Source organism: Cuculus canorus, chromosome 15 (assembly GCF_017976375.1).
Source record: "Cuculus canorus isolate bCucCan1 chromosome 15, bCucCan1.pri, whole genome shotgun sequence".
In the NCBI taxonomy this organism is placed as follows: Eukaryota; Metazoa; Chordata; class Aves; order Cuculiformes; family Cuculidae; genus Cuculus; species Cuculus canorus.
Window position 1 is genome coordinate 3,653,439 of NC_071415.1, and position 22,067 is coordinate 3,675,505.

A 22,067-nucleotide genomic window follows, 5' to 3' on the forward strand; every position below is an offset into this window, starting at 1 on the left:
AGCAGGCCCTTCTGAGAGCAGAGGAGTCTGGATTCAAGTCTTGGATCTCCAGAATTCTCCATCTTTCACAGGGTGCCTGAAGGTGCATAACATGCTCCTTGTTCAGGCAAGGACACACAGGATAACTTTCAGCTGCCCACGTCCAGCTGCTCCACACCACTTGCATTGTGTGGTACCTCTGGGGCTGCTTTATGAATAGCTCAGGGGTCACAAAGATGCTGTGAGACAGGGCTGTCTGGTGCCAAGTTCTCGGCCTGTCAGGACACTGCAGGGGAATGGTCAAGTGTCCTACAGACAGAATCTCCTCTGGGGATAGCCTTTCCTTTCCCAAACCCACAGCCCACTTTTCCTGGAGCTCCATGGGTTTGAAGGGGCCTGGGGCACTGCACTCCCACACAGACCCCTGCCCAGCAATGCTTGAAAGATCAGTGACTGAAAGTCCCCCAACCTGACAGAGGCAAGAAGCAGGAACAGGAGCAGCACAGAGAGGTAGGAAAAGCAGGAGCAGCACCAGGACCCTTCCACCAAGGAAGGCGAGAAGAGAGACAAAGGCACTTGAGAAAACTGTCACCATAACAAGCCATGCACACAGCCTCCCAGACAGCAACACTCAAGGTAGTGTCACTCGTTCTCTGTGGTCCGTGGAGGGCAATGAGCATGGGGACACAGGAGGTCCCTCTCCTCAGCTGGAGCTCTGAGTGCAGAGTAGGTGGCTGATGCCTTGCGCCCCACAGTGATAAGGGCTGAGACTTTGTTTGGTCAGCAAGATTCTTCTTCTCATGACACTACAATTCTTAATTTTGTCTTGTTCCCTGCCCACCCCTCTGCTTCCTGGACCTTTTCTAGCTGCCTCTCCATCCTCACATGGTTTTGTTCACACCAAATTCTGAGAGAACCCATCCGACCATCTGTGCGCTCAGTTCTGCCATACAGAAAACTCCTTGTGGGAGGGGTTCTACAGCCAGAGGCTCACCATGTACAGGGCTGTGAGGATTCCTCCCTCAGGAAGCTCTCAGTATCCTCCCACCACACCCTGCCTTTCATCCCTCTCTGCTCCCTCTTCTCCTCTTGTCTCTGCTCCCTTCTCTCCCCTCGATGCCTGCAGGCAGTGCCCTCAGCCCTGCTGGACTTTGCAGAGGAGCTACCCCTGGTCAGAGCTGGCTCATTGTAGTGCTGCCCACTTGCCACGAGCTGCCTCCATGCCAGGAGCCCAGCCCAGCCCAAAAAAAGACAAGCAGCCCAAGGCAGCCCTTTCTCTGCCCCCTCTGGGCTCCCTTGAGGTGTCCCTGGGGCTCCTGCTTTGAAACAGGCTGAAGCCATCCCTGATGTTCCATCCCTCAGCTGAGGAGAGACACTTTCTTCCTGCACTGTCATTGCTCCTGCAAGAAAAGTATTTGGCCATGAGAAACATCTTTTTTTTTTTTTTTTTTTTTTTTTTGTCCCGTCATTAAACAGGACAGCAGGAAAGTGACAGGGAATGATCTAATTTAAACAAGCTGGGAGGATCTGTTCCATTAAGGGAATTTAGGTATTTCATCCCGAGTCTTTAGATCTGGAAAGACATTCAGCTCTCTTCTGCCCCAGCCCTGTCTCTGCTCTAAGTAAAGTCTTTGCACACACAGGGTCTTCCATGCTTGGTCCCAGGTTTCCTTAGGGCAGGAATGAGCTTGCCTGGTATCACAGCTGCAGGGCTTCAGCCCCCATGGGAAGCAATGTCCTCACCCAGGGGCACAGGCAGGAGGAGCTGGAGCCGCTCCTGTGGCATGCAGAGCCGGGACATTGTCACAGAGCTCAGGACAGATAGTCTTCAATGACAGCATCCTCCAAGCTCAGCAAGGTTCCAGACCAAAACCCAGTCTCAGCTTGAACAGCAATTCAAGGACCCCATGATAAGGGTTTGCTGCTTCAGGAGCAATTAATGAAGAAATAAAGATACTGTGTGGGCACTGCTGAATTTAATCGTGGATAGATTTGAGATTTTCCATCTTCCCCAGCAAGGTCTCCCACGCTTCTGTGACTCAGGGCAGGACTCTGGAGGAGATCGAGAAGCAGTGGGGATCAAGTCAGGGATCATTTGAGCAATGGCAAGCATTCCCAGTCTATGGGACAGGAAGGGCAGCATTGCAGGGAGTTGAGTGAGCAGGACTATCTCACAGTGCGGCCAGTCTCCGTTGTCTTTCAAAGATCATGGATACTCCATGACCACTGGCGCCAGTCCCACATTGCATGTCCTTTTCAGAAATGTTCTAAGGATGGGCAGAGAAACTAAAGGCTGTGCCTCAGATCTTGTCCACTCAGATCAGATTTCTGAATGTCTGAAAGAGAACAAGATTTGATTTCCCTTGGGCAGATTGTGTCTCACCATCCTTCTATGACCTAACTCTTCTATGACCTGTTGTTTTCTGACCCGACAATTCTATGTCCTGAGTCCTCTACGACCCAGCACTCAGCACTTATTGGAGTAGCCTCTTTTATGACCCAGCCCTTCTGTGACCTGACTATTGTAATGACTCTTCTATGACCTGATGCTTATAAGACCCTTCTATGACTCTTTTATGACCCATGTATTCTATGATCCTTATATGAACCAATTTTTAAATGAAAATTTTATAAGCAAACTCTTCCATACCCAGGCTTTCTATGACCCAACTCTTCTCCAACTCTTCTATGACTTTCTATGACCCAGCTCTTCTGTGACCAGATTCCTCTATGACTCAACCCTTCTACAAGCTTTCAGTGACTGAACTCTTCTATTATTCCTCTGTAACACAAGTCATCTATAAACCAACTCTTCTGTGACACTCTCTGACCATGGCAGAAACATGTATAACCAGGCCCTTCTATGACTTCAGCCTTCTATGACCTTGTATTTTATGACCTGACTATTCTGTCACTCTTCTATGATGCTGCTTTCAATGACACTAACCATCTATGCTGCAATACTTCTATGACCTGGCTCTTCTGGAACTTGACCCTTCTATGACCCAACAGTTCTATGAACCAACCCCACTACTAACTGACACTTCCATGACTTGATACTTCTAAAATCTGACTCCTCTATGAGTCCTCTATGCGGTCTCTATGCTCCAATTCTGTTATGAACCACTGATTCTATAGTCCAAAAATTCTACATCCTGACACTTCTATGATGTGACTTCTCTATGATATAGCTTTTCTATAAGCCTTCTATGACGTGACCTTCTGTGACTCAGCTCCTCTATGAAGCCAGTATTCTGTGATGAAACCCTTCTATGACCCAACACATCTATTACCTCACTCTTCTATAACTCTTCTATGGCCCAACTCTTCTATGACCCTTCTGTGATCAGCCTATTCTATGACTCTTCCGTGACCTATCCCTTCCCTGAACCAACCCTTCTATGACCAAACCCTTCTAAAACCTGAATAAACTCTTACACTTCTATGACTCAACTCTTCCATGACCTGAATATTCTATGACCTTTTTATGATGTGAATCTGCTACGACATGAGACTTCTATGAACCTGCTAAAATGAAACTCCTCTATTACTCTACAACCCTGCCCTTCTATGACCCAGCTCTTCTATGAACCTGCTTGAGAGCCTTGGCAACTCATGTAACTCTACAGGCCTGTATTTGGAATTACATGGAATAACAGCTCCAAATTTGATTAGGCAGTATGAGAATGTTCACAACACCAGCGTCACTGGAGTCAAAGCCAGATCTGCCTTCCCATGGCCTGGGGTCAGAGCATGGCCTTTCTGCTTCATCAAGTAAGTCCAGGCTTTTCTCAGCATCACAGATGCCTGCACAGCACCTTTGCCTGCCTGCAATTATGGCCTCCAAGACGATGCTCTAACGAGTCCCTGGGGAGGCCTTGACTGGGACGATCCTCAATTGACTGTGACCAATTAATACTTCAAGGTGCTCTGAGTTGTACTTTTGAATTCTTGAGATCTTTGCTTGATCTCCTCTCAGTAGCTTAAGGTTCAAGGCCTCAGCATGAAATACACCCTGGGTCTCATTAAAATACAGAAAGCCTTAACAAGCTCTTTCTCTTCCTGGAGTTTACTTCAGGTCAAGACTAGTTTGACTTCTAATATGAAGCACATAAAAGGGGTGTTTTCTATAAATGAGTAAGATCCACAATTGTTTAAAAAGCAAGAAATGGTGTTCATGAGTTCAGCCATGATTTCTCTAATCTTTGTACTACTATTGTGAATCTTTTACCAAATTAACAGGGCTGTCATTTCACAATGTAAAAACTTGAACAACAGCAAATAACGCAACGAATTGTGGTGAACCTCTAGAATGAAAAATTAGATCCTGACATTGCATTCCACCATGCCATGTGGAGCACAGCCTTTCCTGCTTTTCCTGGCCCATCTGTGAACACTGTAGGCCCTGAAACAGCAACAGGATAACACAAAGGAAAAGAGACAACAATGAGAGAAAATGAACTTTAACTTCTGAAAATCGTTCAAGGGCAGCTTGTAGTGAAAGACGGTTAGTTAAACACCAAAGTAAATATTCTATTGTAATAGGGACAAAAATGTTAAATGGCTCATTTCCAGTTATTTGTACTATTCAGTACAAATAACTATTCAGCCTTCAGTAATAGCGTTTGCAATCATTTGAATATGAGTAAATGTGGGGGTCCACAGCAGGCTGAGGACCCCTGCTTAATACATCCGGAAGAGAAGCGGCGAGAGAAGCTGCTAAAAGAGTTTTTGGCAAGAATAGCCAAGAGGAGCAGTGAAAGAAGCTGCTTAATTCCGGATCCGGGACTTTTAAGAAGACACCGAGTGCAGGTGAGCTGATGGGGAAAAAGATGGGAGCCTCACTAACAAAAGAGGAGGAAATGATTATAAGCATGTGGAAGCAAATAAATACTAGAAAACAAGGGGGTAAAGCTAAGAGGAATTAATGTTGCAAAAGATGCTTTTATGGAGCAAGAGACGGGGTTATACTCCAAATATAATGACATCATTTACTGTTTCGAATTGGAAAGAAATAGGGAACAGGCTGTTTGATAGTGCTTCACACGGAGACAGAGTCAGTATCTTTGTTAACCACAACGGCGGTTTAACCCAGCAACGCCGTCCGCCCCTCCACTGCCCCCTGAAGAGCGAGGGGTACGCAAAGCGTACAATCCCTCGGTACGCCCGCCTTTGCCAGATGAGCCGGGTGATTGGGACAGTCCTGGGGCGGGGGTGGGGGGAGGTGGGGGGAGGGGCACTGAGGCGGCTGCTTCAAAAAACAGAAAGATCAAGGCTAACGCCAAGCCAACCTTTGGGGGTTCCTCCAGTAAACCTCAAACCCCTCAGGCGTGGGATTCACCCTCGGCACAGATTACTGTGAGACCGTATGATCCCTGTGTATTTTGGCAAAAGGTAAAACAAGAGGCTATGCTAGAAGGACACTGGACATTGTCCGAGGCAATAGCTACACCTTAAAGGTGACACCATATGACTTTGCCCAAATTGCACAAATTATGTTTCAGCCTGTTCAGTGCACAGTTTTTCGAAATATTTGGACTCAGAGGGCAGAAGCACAGGTAATATGGAACCTGCAGCTCCCCGAGTCAGACCCCCGATATGGGAAAGGTGTAGATGTTTTAACAGGAACTGGGCAGTTTAGTAATCCGCAGCATCAAGCTCAGTGGCACCCTTCAGTGCTTGAACAGGTAAAAGCAGTAGGGCTTAAAGCACTGATAAGAACAGCCGAGATCGCTGAACCGAAGGATAAAATATAACAATTACACAGAGAGTTCAAGAGCCATTTTTACAATTTGTAGAGAGGCTGCGGGCTGCTGTAGAATGCCAAGTTTTTGATGACTATGTCAAAACACTGTTGATCACACAGCTGGCGCGAGATAATGCTAATGCAGATTGTCAAAAAATAATACGTGCCTTGCCAGGTGAACAGACTCTTGAAACTGTGATCATGGCTTGTGCCCAGATGGGGTCGGCTGACCAAAAAATGGCTGCTCTCGCTGCTGCTATGGCAGCCATGGGAACACCTGACAAAGGATGTTGTAAATGTAACCAGACTGGACATCTCAAAACTGCCTGTTCAAATAGACAAAAAAAGAATAATGGCACTGCTAGATCAGCGATCACATCAGCTGTTAGCAGGTGTCTCAGGTGTGGGAAAGCTGGACACTTTGCTAAGCAATGCCAGTCCAAATATCACATCAATGGAGAGTTGCTACAGCCGGGAAACGGGAGACAGAGCGTGGGGGGCACGCCCAGACACAAATACCTGTGCCCATGAAGAACACTTGGTCTCCTGCAATGCGGCCCCAGGCCTTTGCGACCTCTTATCAGGAAAAAACAGTGGAGCAGCAGGGATGGATGTATCCACCGCCCACACAGTAACTATTAATACACAGGGAGTACACAAGGTCCCTCTGAAAGCGTGGAGGCCCATCGGTTATGGACTCAGTGCCTTACTTATCGGACGTTCCAGTGCTATCTTACAAAACATTCTAGTTCATGTGGGAGTAATTGACGAGGATTTTACAGGACAGATTTGTGCAATGGTTTCTACTATCACCCCCCCTGTTACAATACAAGAGGGAACTCGCATTGCACAATTGGTGCCTTTTAAAAGCAGTGTTCTTAAAACAGAACAAGTCATCTGTGGAGATGAGGGATTTGGATCCACTGGACCACCTCAAATTTGTTCGTCACAACCTCTCTCAGACACAAGACCACAAATGAAATGTATCCTTGTTATGAACACCACTTTTCCATATTCCATTCAAATATCTGGACTGCTTGACACAGGGGCTGATGTCACTATCATTGCTTGAAGGAACTGGCCTGATTCCTGGAAGATGATGATGGAGAGGCTTCACTGTGAAATCATCCTGCTCACTCAGCTCCCTGCAATGCTGCCTCTGCTGCCTCATAGACTGGGAGGTATTGCGTTTGCTCTAGTGATCCTTGACTCAGTCCCCATCCACCATTGCTTGATCTGCTCCAGAGTCCTGCTCTGAGTCACAGGGGCATGGGAGACCTTGCTGGGGAAGACAGAGACAACAAGGACACAGGGAATCCCAGATCTGCCTACATCTGCTCTTCCTAAATCCATCAGTGACCACATAGGATCTTTGTTTCCTCATTAACTCTTCCTGAAGCAGCAAACACTCATCGTAGTGCCCTTGAATTGCTATTCAAGCTGAGATTGGGTTTAACTGACTCTGGAACCTTGCTGAGCTTGGAGGACGCTGTCCTTGAAGACCATCCGTCCTGAGCTCTGTGACCATGTCCCATCTCTCTCTCCCACAGGAATAGCTCCCGCTCCTCCTGCCTGTGCCCCTGGATGAGGGCATTGCTTCCCACGGGGGCTGAAGCCCTGCAGCTGTGGTACCAGGCAAACTCATCCTTGCCATAAGGAAACCTGGTGCAAGACCCTGTGTGTGCAAAGACTTTGCTTAAAGCAGAGACAGGGCTGGGACGGAAGAGAGCTGAATGTCTTTCCAGCTCCAGGTCTAAAGACCCACAATAAAATACCTAAATCCTCTCAATGGAACAGATCTTCCCAGCTTGGAGAAATGAGATCATTCCTTGTCACTTTCCTGCTGTCCTGTCTAATGATGGCACACAAAGGCAAAAAAAAAATGTTTCTCATGCCCAAATAATTTTCTTGCAAGAGCAATGACAGTGCAGGAAAGAAGTGTCTCTCCCCAGCTGCCCTGACTCCCCTATGATTCAACTCTCCTTCAACCCTTCCATGAAACTGCAATGACTCAATTCTGGCTGTTGCTCAGCAGTCTGGTCCATCTGCTTGGTTGTGCCAGGGGAACAGAAACGGCTTTTCTCTTTTAAGGTCCGTAGGAGACTGTTCCTTTTTGGCGAGATGGATGGTTCTGAATCCATGTGCCTTTGCTGAAGACAGGCAGGGCTCTTGTCCTTACAGGACGCAGTGATCCCAGACTGGGAGGGGACTCTTGTGAATTTCTTTTGTAGTTGCATGGTACATGCAACTTCAGGAGTAATGGGTCTAGGAGGTATGGCTACTAGTCTCATTGCAGAAAAACCTGTAATTATTACGAACCCTGAAGGGCAAAATGCCACTGTACGACCTTATATTACTCCAGCCCCCTTAAACCTCTGGGGAAGAGGCTGTTTGGGACAATGGGGAGTCTGTATCACAACGGATTTTCCATAGGGGTCACTATCCTGCAGGGCACTAAAAAAACCCACTTTAAGGTTGCAATGGCTTACAGATAAGCCAGTGTGGGTGGATCAGTGGCCCCTTAACAAAAAGAAACTCACAGCCCTGCACACATTAGTGGTAGAACAGTTAGCTGCAGGCCATATTGAAGAGTCACACAGTCCTTGGAACACACCGGTTTTTGTAATCAAAAAGAAATCAGGAAAATGGCAATTATTACATGACCTGCGAAAAATCAATGAAGTGCTTGCAACCATGGGGGCACTATAGCCGGGACTACCTTCCCCAACAATGATTCCAATGCAATGGGACATATTGGTCATGGACTTAAAAGATTGTTTCTTTACAATTCCTTTAGATGAAAATGATGTCAAAAAATTTGCTTTTACATTTCCTTTGACTAATCATGCAGAACCCACAAAAAGATATCATTGGAAGGTTTTACTCCAAGAGATGAAAAACTCACCTGCCATCTGTCAATGGTTTGTAGCCCAGGCACTGAGTGTTGTACGGCAGAAATATCCTGAATGCTATTGCTATCATTATATGGATGACATCTTATTAGCTGCTGCAATGTCAGAACAATGAGGAGAATTGGAAAGGGACACTAGATAAATGTTGGAATGTTATGGCCTGGTCATTTGCCCTGAAAAGGTACAACGTGTTCAACCGTGGTTGTATTTGGGCATGAAAGTGCTGGCCAAAACAGTTCAACCTCAGGCAATTGAGATAGTAACTGAAATCAAGACTTTAAATGATGTTCAAAAAATAGTTGGAATTATAAATTGGCTGAGACCCTATTTGGGCCTTACATCATCACAAATACAACCCCTAGCTGATCTGTTAAAAGGGGACACAGATATTGCAGCACCCAGGATTCTTAATAAGGAAGCCAGAAATGTTCTGACACTTGTAGAGAAAGCCATTCAGGAAAAGCATGTCTGGTGCATTGACCTGACTAATTGTGCAGGCATTGGTCTTTCTGGAAGGCTCAATGCCCTATGCTGCGCTCGGGCAGTGGGATCAGGGGTGGGAAGACCCCCTCCATATATTGGAGTGGATCTTCTTACCATTTCGAACAAAAAAGCCTGCTCCAGGATTATATGAGCTGTTAGCTCAACTCATTATAAAAATTCGAACTCGATGTGTGGAACTATTGGCACGAGATCCGGAATGTATTGTTATTCCTCTACAAGTTCAGTATTTTGAATGGTGTCTTGCCAATAGTTCTGCACTTCAAGCTGCGCTACTTAATTTTACAGGCCAGGTATCGTATCATTTTCCTTCCCATCCACTTTGTAAACTGGGAACTCAAATCTCTATCGCACAGAAATTGTTAAGCTAAACAGCACCTGTTGATGGACCCACAGTTTTCACAGATGGGTTTGGGAAAACAGGAAAGCTGCTGTTACATGGTTTGATGGACAAAATTGGCAACATTTAATTGAGCATCAACAAGGCTCCCTACAAGTGGTGGAATTACAAGCAGTCACATTGGCATTTCAACAGTTCCCACAAGCCATAAATGTGGTAACCGACTCTGCTCATGTTGCAGGCCTAGTGCAGAGGTTGGATAAAACAGTTCTTGGACAAGTGACAAACCACCTGTTGTTTGGAGTTATGAAGCTCCTGTGGGAAACTGTACAAAAACGCAGCCTACCCTATTATATTCTACACATAAAAAGCCATACTGACTTACCTGGTTTTATAGCAGAAGGAAATGCCCGGGCTGACCAATTAGTATCTGCGGTAGCATTAGGACCAGTACCAAACATTATGCAACAAGCAATTGCTTCTCATCAGTTTTTTCAACAGGGTCACAGAGCACTCAAGAGACAGTTTCAGCTTTCTACTACTGAAGCTCGATGTATTGTTGCCTCATGTCCGGATTGTCAAGGCCAACATTTTCCAACAGTTTATGGAGTACAGGTATGTTTGTAGTTGTGCTGTCGATGTTGCCCTGCATTGTGTGTCTGCTGCGAAGGGCCCCGCAGCAGCCGACACAGGCAATCTTTAATGGGCAATTTTCATTAGCACAAATACAAAAAGGGGGAATTGTGGGGTCCACAGCGGTCTGAGGACCCCTGCTTAATGCACCCAGAAGGAGAGCATGGGACGGCAAGTGGGCAGACAATATAGGACCATGCATGAAAGTAGTACCATCCATTCACAGATTGTTTATGTATAAGCTAATCCAATCATGCGGAGATGCGTGTGTTAATCAAGGGTAGAAGAGGCGCGTGTAAGATCGAGCGCCGCCGGCCAGCCATGTAACTTCAATAAAGAAACTTGCTTCCACCTCACAGTGTCGTGTCTCAACAGCGACAGAGCTGACCTGGGAAGGTACTGAGCAATGGTGAGTCACGTGAAGCCACAGTTATTGTTCAGCTGCCTTACAGTCCATGAGGGGATGCCCGTCCTTTGCTGTTTGTGTATTCCAGGTAGAGCGCAAGCCTCAGCGTGGAAGTCCAAGATGATGCAGGCTCATGGGCGAGCAGTCAAGGTAACGTAGCAGGAGATGGGAATGGCAGGGCCCTGCCTGTGTCTTTGCGTTGTGCCTAAGCGTGTCTCTTTCTGCAGGTTCAGCATGCAGCCTCAGAGGGGCAAAGCTTCATGCCGACAAATGGTCTGAGGAGGTGATGTGGTTCTCTGAACTGGTGTCTAACTGCAAAGTATTACAGAGCAACTTGGCTGAGCTTTTATGTTTGTTTTTTTGGCGGGTGCCATTTGGGCTGCCTCTGGAACAGAGTGAGCTGCCTTGTTTGAGAAGGACAGGAGAGTGGTTTAAGAAAGAGAGGCATTAGGAACCATGCAGACAGACAGAGGATTAAAAAAAAAAAAAGGGCAGGGATTAGTAGAAAAGATCAGAAATAGCAAGATAAGCAAGAAAGGGGCTTGTCAAGGCACAGAACAAAAGGGAAAACTAGAACAGCAAGGGAACCATACGAAGGGATAGGGAGAGAAAGATCAGAATGGTAAGAGAGAGGAAGGCAAGGGACTTGCAGGCACAGAGGAAAAAAGAACTGCGGGGATCAAGCCAGTGAAATTGCGGGGAAAAAGAGAAGGAAGCAGATTGGGACAAAGATGGGAAAGGAAAAAGGTACTACAGGTGCAGGACAGAGACAGAAGGCTTGAAAGAAAAGGGAGAGAAGACGGAACAGAAAAAGAAAAGGAGTACAGGAAAACCAAGGGGAAAAAATAGTACGACAGCACTGTAAATAAAAGGACCTAGAAGTCCAACCCTACAATATTCAATACCTAGTCACATCACTGGCAGAGAACTGAATTGAAAGAGCATATGCCATTATTTCTGCTAAGATTCCTTTTTTGCATTCAGTGCTTTTCTTGCTGTGAATGGAAGGCAGAGTTAATAAAATAGAGCTGCTCCCCAGGCCCTATTTATGACTTATATAACCAAGTCTTAGTACAACTTAACAATTTGCCCTGCTATCACCTGGTCCTTCTATGACATCACAAACTTTTTTTCATTGTCCCTGCACTTAGGTGACTTCACAATTGGTCTTTCTAATACCCAGTTTTACCAGGACTTAAAAATTTGCCCTACTGTCACCTGGCTCTCCTATGACATCACAATTATAACACAATGTCATTGCATTTCGAAGACTTCACAATTGGCCCTTATATAACCAAGTCTTAGTACGAATTAACAATTTCCCCTGCTACCACCTGCCTCTTCAATGACATCACAATTATAACACAATCTCATTGCATTTCGATGACTTCACAATTTGCCCTTATATAACCAAGTTGTAGTACGACTTAACAATTTGCCCTGCTATCAACAGGCCCTTCTATGACATCACAATTATCACTTCAATGTCGTTGCATTTCGACGGCTTCATAGTTGGGCCTTATATAACCATGTTTAGTAAGACTTATCAATTGGCCCATCTACCACCTGGCTCTTCTATGACATCAAAATTATAACACAATGTCATTGCATTCCGATGACTTCATATTTGGGCCTTACATAACCCAGTCTCAGTACGACTTAACAATTTGACCTGCTATCACCTGCCTCTTCTATGATAACACAATTATCATTTCAATGTCCTTGCATTTCGATGACTTCAAAACTGGCCCTTATATAACCAAGTCCTAGTACGACTTAACAATTTGCCCTGCTGTCACCTGGCTCTTCTATGAAATCACAATTATAACACAATGTCCTTGCATTTTGATGACTTCACAATTGGCCCTTATATAACCATGTCTTAGTACGACTTAACAATTTGCCCTGCTGTGACCTGGCTCTTCTATGACATCACAATTATCACTTCAATGCCCTTGCATTTCAAGGACTTCACATTTGGCCTATATATAACGAAGTCTTAGTAGGACTTACTTAACAATTTGCCCGGTTATCAACTGGCTCTTCTATGACATTACAATTCTCATTTCAAAGTCTTTGCATTTCGATGACTTCACAATTGGCCTTTATATAACCAAGATGTAGTACAACTTTACAATTTGCCCTGGTATCACCTGGCTCTTCTATGACATCACAATCTTTTAACAATGTCCAAGTTGTAGACTTCACAATTGGTCTTTCTATTACCCAGTCTTACTAGGGCTTAACAATTTGCCCTGCTATCACCTGGCTCTTCTATCACATCACCATTATCACTTCAATGTCCTTGCATTTCGATGACTTCACATTTGGCCTTTATATAACCAAGTCTTAGTACGAATTAACAATTTGCCCTGCTGTGGCCTGGCTCTTCTATGACATCACAATTCTCTTTTCAAAGTCTTTGCATTTCGATGACTTCACAATTAGCCCTTATATAACCACGTTGTAGTACAACTTAACAATTTGCCCTGCTATCACCTGGCACTTCTGTGACATCACAATCCGCTTTTCAACGTCCCTACAATTACGTGACTTCACAATTGGTCTTTCTACTTCCCAATCTTACTAGGACTTAACAATTTGCCCTGCTATCACCTGGCTCTTCTATGACATCACAATCCTTTTTTCAATGTCCGATCAATTAGGTGACTTCACAACTGGTCTTTCTACTTCCCAGTCTTACTAGGACTTAACAACTTCACCTGCTGTCACCTGCCTCTTCTATGACATCACAATTATCACTTCAAAGTCCTTGCATTTCGATGACTTCACAATTTCCCCTTATGTAACCAAGTTGTAGTACGACTTAACAATTTGCCCTGCTATCACCTGGCACTTCTATGACATCACAATCCTCTTTTCATTGTCCATGCACTTAGGTGACTTCACAGTTGGTCTTTCTATTACCCAGTCTTACTAGGACTTAACAATTTGCCCTGCTATCCCCTGGCTCTTCTATGACATCACAATCTTTTTTTCAATGTCCGATCAATTAGGTGATTTCACAGTTGGTCTTTCTACTTCCCAGTCTTACTAGGAGCTAACAATTTCACCTGCTGTCACCTGGCTCTTCTATGACATCGCAATCCGCTTTTCAATGTCCCTACAATTAGGTGATTTCACAATTGGTCTTTCTACTTCCCAGTCTTACTAGGACTTAACAATTTCACCTGCTGTCACCTGGCTCTTCTATGACATCACAGTCCACTTTTCAATGTCCCTACAATTAGGTGATTTCACAATTGGTCTTTCAACTTCCCAGTCTTACTAGGACTTAACAACTTGCCCTGCTATCACCTGGCTCTACTATCACATCTCAATTATAACACAATGCCATTGCACTTCGTTGACCTCACAATTTTCCCTTATATAACAAAGTCTTAGTACGATTTAACAATTTGCCCTGCTATCACCTGGCTCTTCTATGACACCACAATTATCACCTCAATGTCCTTGCATTTCGATGACTTCACAATGGGCTTCTATGTAACGAAGTCTTAGTACGACGTAAGACTTTGCCCTGCTCTCACCTGGCTATTCTATGACATCAGAATTCTCTTTTCATTGTCCCTGCACTCATGTGACTTCACAATTGGTCTTTCTGCTACCCAGTCTTACTAGGACTTAACAATTTGACCTGCTGTCACCAAGATCGTCTATGACATCACAATTATAACACAATGTCATTGCATTTCGATGACTTCACAATTGGCCCTTCTATAACCAAGTCTTAGTACGACTTAACAATTTGCCCTGCTGTGGCCTGCCTCTTCTATGACATCACAGTTCTCATTTCAAAGTCTTTGCATTTCGATGACTTCACAATTAGTCCTTATATAACGAAGTTGTAGTACGATTTAACAATTTCCCCTGCTAACACGTGGCTTTCTATGACATCACAATCCTCTTTTCATTGTCCCTGTACTTAGGTGACTTCACAATTAGTCCTTCTAATTCCCAGTCTTACTAGGACTTAACAATTTTACCTGCTGTCACCTGGCTCTTCTATGACATCACAATTATAACACAATGTCCTTGCACTTCGATGACTTCACAATTGGTCCTTATATAAACAAGTCTTAGTACGACTTAACAATTTGCCCAGCTGTGGCCTGCCTCTTCTATGACATCACAGTTCTCATTTCAAAGTCTTTGCATTTCGATGACCTCACAATTAGCCCTTATATAACGAAGTTGTAGTACGATTTAACAATTTCCCCTGCTAACACGTGGCTTTCTATGACATCACAATCCTCTTTTCATTGTCCAAGCACTTAGGTGACTTCACAATTGGTCTTTCTACTTCCCAGTCTTATTAGGACTTAACAATTTCCCCTCCTATCACCTGGCTCTTCTATGACGTCACAATCCACTTTTCAATGTGCCTACAATTAGGTGACTTCACAATTGGTCTTTCTACTTCCCAGTCTTACCAGGACTTAACAATTTTACCTACTGTCCCCTGGCTCTTCTAAGACATCACAATTATAACACAATGCCATTGCATTTCGATGACTTTATAGTTGGGCCTTATATAACCAAGTCTTAGTACGACTTAACAATTTGCCCTCCTATTACCTGGCCCTTATATGACATCACAATCCTCTTTTCATTGTCCTTGCACTTAGGTAACTTCACAGTTGGTCTTTCTAATACCCAGTCTTACTAGGACTTAACAATTTCCCCTCCTATCACCTGGCTGTTCTATGATGTCACAACATATCACTTCAATGTCCTTGCATTTCGATAACTTCAGAATTGGCCCTTATGTAACCAAATCTTATTACGACTTAACAATTCGCCCTTCTATCACCTGGCTCTTCTATGACATCACAATTATAACACAATGTCATTGCATTTCGATGAATTCATAGTTAGGCATTGTATAATCAAGTCTTAGTACGACTTAACAATCTGCCCTGCTATCATCTGGCTCTTCTATGACATCTCAATTATAACACAATGTCCTTGCAATTCGAAGACTTCACAATTGCCCCTTATATAACCAAGTCTTAGTACGACTTAATAATTTGCCATGCTATCACCTAGCCCTTCTATGACATCTTTATCCTCTTTTCATTGTCCATGTACTTAGGTGACTTCACAATTGGTCTTTCTACTACCCAGTCTTACTAGGACTTAACAATTTTACCTGCTGTCACCTAGCTCTTCTATGACATCAAAATTATCACTTCAATGTCCTTGCATTTCAATGATTTCGCAATTGGTCCTTAAATAACCAAGTCTTAGTACGAGTTAACAATTTGCCCTGCTATCACCTGGCTCTTCTATGACATCACCATTATCACTTCAATGTCCTTGCATTTCGATGACTTCACAATTGGCCTTTATATAACCAAGTCTTAGTACGACTTAACAATTTGCTTGCTATCACCTGGCTGTTCTATGACATCACCATTATAACACTATGTCCTTGCATTTTGATGACTTCACAATTGGTCCTTAAATAACCAAGACTTAGTACGACTTAACAATTTGCCCTGCTATCACCTGGCTCTTCTATGACATCACAATTATCACTTCAAACTCCTTGCATTTCGATGAATTCACAACTTCCCCTCATGTAATCAAGTTGTAGTACGACTTAAAAATTTGCCATGCTATCACCTGGTCCTTCCATGACATCACAATTACCAATTAAATGTCCTTGCATTTCGATGACTTCACAATTGGCCCTTATATAACCAAGTCTTAGTATAACTTACCAATTTTACATGCTATCACCTAGCTCTTCTATGACATCACAATTATAACAAAATGTCATTGCATTTCAATGACTTCATAGTTAGGCCTTATATAACGAAGTCTTAGTACGACTTAAAAATTTGCCCTGTTACCACCTGGCTTTCTATCACATCACAATCCTGTTTTCATTCTCCCTGCACTTACGTGACTTCACAATTGGTCTTTCTACTAACCAGTCCTACTAGGACTTGACAATTTTCCCTGCTGTCACCTTGGTATTCTATAACATAACAATTATAACACACTGTCCTTGCATTTCGATGACTTCACAATTGGTCCTTATATAACGAAGTCTTATTACGACTTAACAATGTGCCCTGCTATGACCTGGCTCTTCTATGACACCACAACTGTTAGAAAATGTAATTGCAATTCGATTACTTCAGAATTGGCCCTTATATAGCCAAGTCTTAGTACGAATCAACAATGTGCCCTGCTATCACCTGGCTTTTCTATGACATCAAAATTCTCTTTTCATTGTCCCTGCACTAAGGTGACTTCACAATTGGTATTTCTACTACCCAGTCTTACAAGGACTTAACAATTTTACATGCAGTCATCTGGCTCTTTTTTACATCACAATTATAACACAATGTCATTGCTTTTCGATGACTTCATAGTTGGCCCTTATATAACGAAGTCTTAGTACGAATTAAAATTTGTCCTGCTATCACCTGGTTCTTCTATGACATCACAATTGTCACTTCAATGTCCTTCCATTTCGATGACTTCACAATTCTCCCTTATATAACCAAGTCTTAGCACGACTTAACAATTTACTCTGCTATCACCTGGCTTTCTACCACATCACAATCCTCTTTTCATTGTCCCTGCACTTAGGTGACTTCAAAATTGGTCTTTCTAGTAACTAGTCCTACTGGACTTAACAATTTGCCCTGCCGTCACCTGGCTGTTCTATGACATCACAATTATAACACAATGTCATTGCATTTTGATGACTTCAGATTTGGCCCTTATATAACCAAGTCGTAGTACAACTTAACAATTTGCCCTGCCGTCACCTGGCTCTTCTATGACATCACAATTCTAACACAATGCCCTTGCATATCGATGACTTCACAATTGGCCCTTATATAACCAAGTCTTAGTATGACTTAAAATTTCTGCTGCTATCACATGGCTCTTCTATGACATCACAATCCTATTTTCATTGTCCCTGAACTTACGTGACTTCACAATTTCTCTTACTACTACACAGTGTTACTAGGACTTAACAATTTGCCCTGCTATCACCTGGCTCTACAATCACATCACAATTATAACACAATGTCATTGCACTTCGTTGACCTCACAATTTTCCCTTATATAACAAAGTCTTAGTACGATTTAACAATTTGCCTTGCAATCACCTGGCTCTTCTATGACATCACAATTATCACCTCAATGTCCTTGCATTTCGATGACTTCACAATTGGCTCTTATATAACCAAGTCTTAGTACGACATAAGACTTTGCCCTGCTCTCACCTGGCTATTCTATGACATCACAATCCTCTTTTCATTGTCCCTGCACTCATGTGACTTCACAATTGGTCTTTCTGCTACCCAGTCTTACTAGGACTTAACAATTTGACCTGCTGTCACCAAGATCGTCTATGACATCACAATTATAACACAATGTCATTGCATTTCGATGACTTCATAGTTGGCCCTTATACATCCAAGTTTTCGTACGACTTAACAATTTGCCCTGCTATCATCTGGCTCTTCTATGACATCACAATTATAGCACAATGTCATTGCATTTCAATGACTTCACAACTGGCCCTTATATAACCAAGTCTTACTAAGACTTCAAAATTTACCTTGCTATCACGTGGCCCTTCTATGACATCAGAATTATAACACAATGTCCTTGCATTTTGACGAATGCACAATTAGCCCTTATATAACCAAGTCTTACTACGACTTCACAGTTTGCCCTGCTATCACCTGGCTCTTCATGACATCACATTTATCACTTCAATGTCCTTGCATTTCGATGACTTCATAGTTGGCCCTTTCATAACCTTGTCTTAGTACGACTTTACAATTTCCCCTGCTATCACCTGGCCCTTCTATGACATCACAATCCTATTTTCATTGTTCCTCTACTGAGGTGAGTTCACAATTGGTCTTTTTATTACCCAGTCTTAATAGGACTTAAAAATTTGCCGTGCTGTCACCTGGCTCTTCTATGACATCACAATTATCACTTCAATATCCTTGCATTTCGATGACTTCACAATTTCCCCTTATATAACCAAATCTTAGTACGACTTAACAATTTGCCCTGCTGTCACCTGGATCTTCTATGACATCACAATTACAGCACGATATCATTGCATTTCGATGACTTCATAGTTGGGCCTTATATAATCAAGTCTTACTACGACTTAACAATTTGGCACGCTATTACCTGGCTCTTCTATGACATCACAATTATAACACAATGTCACTGCATTTCGATGACTTCATAGTTGGCCCTTATAAAACCAAGTCTTAGTACGACTTAACAATTTGCCCTGCTGGCACCTGGCTCTTCTATTACATCACAATTATCAATACAATGTCCTTGCATTTCGATGACTTCACAATTGGCCCTTCTATAACCAAGTCTTGGTACGACTTAACAATTTGCCCTGCTATCACCCGGCTCTTCTATGATATCACAGTTATAACACAATGTCATTGCATTTCAATGACTTCACAACTGGCCCCTATATAACCAAGTCTTAGTACGACTTAACAATTTCCCCTGCTATCATCTGGCTCTTCTATAACATCACAATTACCTATTCAACGTCCTTCATTTCGATGACTTCCCAATTCGCCTTTATATAACCAAGTCCTGGTACGACTTAACAATTTGCCCTGTTATCACCTGGACCTCCTATGACATCACAATCCTCTTTTAATTCTCCCTGCACATAGGTGACTTCACAATTGGTCTTTCTACTACCCAGTCTTACTAGGACTTAACAATTAGCCCTGCTATCACCTGGCTCTTCTATGACATCTCAATCCTCTTTTCATTGTCCCTGCACTTAGATGACTTCAGAATTTGTCTTTCTACTACCCAGTCACACTAGGACTTAACAATTTGCCCTACTGTCACCTGGCTCTGATATGACATCACAATTGTAACACAATGTCCTTACACTTCGCTGACTTCATAGTTGCGCCTTCTATAACCAAGTCTTAGTACGACTTAACAATTTGCCGTGCTATCACCTGCCTCTTGTATTACATCACAATTATCACTTGAACATCCTTGCATTTCGATGACTTCCCAATTGGCCTTTATATAATCAAGTCTTACTACGACTTAACAATTTGCCCTACTGTCACCTGGCTCTTCTATGACATCACAATTATCACTTCAATATCCTTGCATTTCAATGACTTCACAATTGGCCCTTATATCACAGAATCACAAGGTTGGAAAGGACCCATTGGATCATCGAGTCCAACCATTCCTAACACTCCCTAAACCATGTCCCTCAGCACCTCATCCACCCGTTCCTTAAACACCTCCAGGGAAGGCGACTCGACCACCTCCCTGGGCAGCTGTTCCGGTACCCAAGGACTCTTACTGTGAAGAATTTTTTTCTGATATCCAACCTGAACCTCCCCTGACGGAGCTTCAGGCCATTCCCTCTTGTCCTGTACCCTGTCACTTGGGAGAAGAGGCCAGCTCCCTCCTCTCCACTACCTCCTTTCAGGTAGTTGTAGAGACTAATAAGGTCTCCCCTCAGCCTCCTCTTCTCCAGGCTAAACAACCCCAGCTCTCTCAGCCGCTCCTCGTAAGACTTGTTCTCCAGCCCCCTCACCAGCTTTGTTGCTCTTCTCTGGACACGCTCCAGAGCCTCAACATACTTCTTGTGGTGAGGGGTCCAGAACTGAACACAGTATTCGAGGTGCGGTCTCACCAGTGCTGAGTACAGAGGGAGAATAACCTCCCTGGACCTGCTGGTGACCCCATTTCTGATACAAGCCAAGATGCCGTTGGCCTTCTTTCGGCACCATATCCCTGTAGCCTGGCATTCTCGGCACATGTGACCCATGCCTCTGCATCTGTAGCATCACGTACGGGTTCCCGATGGAGCCAAATCAGCTGCAGCTGACGCTTGAAGGGGTGCAAGAGCAGCTAACACCTGATTTTGTGAAGCCTTTGCCTGTTCCTGTAATCCCAGCCCCAGCTGCTTAATAGCATCTACTAAAAATGCTTGTGATCCTAACGGCATTTGAGCCATCCTTTCTAATGCTTCCTCTATGGTTCAATTTGCACCCAAGGTGTTAATCACACTCCGTGTAGCCTGATTGCAATTTTGAAGAGCGCACTGTTTTAGCAGTGCCCCTCACATGTATTCGGGTACCCCTGCTTTTGCTATTGCGGCAGCAGCCTTATCTATAAATGCACCAAACGGTTCTTCCCGACCCTGCTTGATTCCCATATATACGGGTACTCCTCCAGGTTCTTTTACCTTATCTATAGCCAATCTGACCAATCTCATAGCCTCTTGGCACTTGTCTGGTCCCACCATAGCCTGAGCTTCCGTGCGGAGAAACGCTCCCAGCCCCATAAGCTCATCAGCTGTCACTCCATGAAGAGGATCTGCTGGCTGCCTCTGTACTGCCACACATTCGTTAACAATCGCTTGCCAATGTGCATTAAATAAAAGCTGTTGATGCTGTGTAAATATTAACTTTGCTATTCCTCTACAATCAGCGGGCAGAAGCACTTGAGTGCCCCATATGTAGTCTAACATCTGCTTTACTGGCTCACTTGTCACCCCGAACTGGCTGACTGTAGATCGCAACTGTGACAGCAATTTCCAAACAAGGGCAGTAATTGTTGCCATCAGTCCTCCACCTGCCTGAGCCTGGAAGGTGACCGGGCACGCTAGCTGTGCTGCTGCATTAACCGCACAGTCATCTCCCCTTTCCAAGCCATCTTTTGCAAGTGCAGCCCAAGCTTCTCTCCGCTCCCTGGCAATGACCTCCGCTAGCTCGCTTTCCGCCCCAGGAGTTGACTCATTGCCCAGAGGGAGAACGGCCGAGGGAGCTTTCGGCCGCGGCCCCTGCTCTTTGGGGGGTGCGGACGGCTCAGAAGCTGCCTCTGAGGCAGAGCCAGAAGGTGGTGGCGGCGGGGTAGTTTTTGTAGAGACATGGCTTGAGGAGAAGGGACGTGAGAAAATACAGCTGGTGAAATAATAGCAGCCTCATACAAGGCCACAGTTGTAACATAGGAGATAACAACTGTGGCCTTGTATGAGGCTGCTATTATTTCACCAGCTGTATTTTCTCACGTCCCTTCTCCTCAAGCCATGTCTCTACAAAAACTCTCCACATGACATCACAATTATAACACAATGTCCATGACATCACAATTATAACACAATGTCCTTGCATTTCGATGACTTCATAGTTGGGCCTTATATAACCAAGTCTTAGTATGACTTAACAATTTCCCCTGCTATCACCTGGCACTTCTATGACATCACAATCCTCTTTTCATTGTTCCTGCACTTAGGTGACTTCACAATTTGTCTTTCTACTACCCAGTCTTACTAGGACTTAACAATTTGCACTCCTATCACCTGGCTTTTCTATGACGTCACAATTATCACTTCAATGTCCTTGCATTTCGATGACTTCACAGTTGGCCCTTATATAACCAAGTCTTAGTACAACTTAACAATTTGCCCTGCTATCACATGGCTCTTCTATGACATCACAATTATAACACAATGTCATTGGA

General features: G+C 43.9%; 1 protein-coding gene across 6 annotated transcripts in view; it reads right to left on the minus strand.

The window, feature by feature from the left end:
• Positions 1-1,655: 1,655 nt before the first annotated feature.
• LOC128853731 (cell division cycle protein 20 homolog) overlaps positions 1,656-22,067 on the minus strand; it is a 29,467-nt gene continuing 9,055 nt past the window's right edge. For 4 of the 6 annotated variants that reach the window (XM_054080785.1, XM_054080784.1, XM_054080783.1 and 1 more), the window contains one exon: positions 5,255-10,829. In XM_054080785.1, the coding sequence (XP_053936760.1) occupies positions 10,747-10,829 (83 nt within the window). In that variant the 3' untranslated portion in view covers positions 5,255-10,746. Of the gene's footprint in view, positions 2,316-5,254; positions 10,830-22,067 lie in introns of those variants that run through there. The other 2 variants (XR_008452439.1, XM_054080787.1) reach the window with 2 other exon arrangements.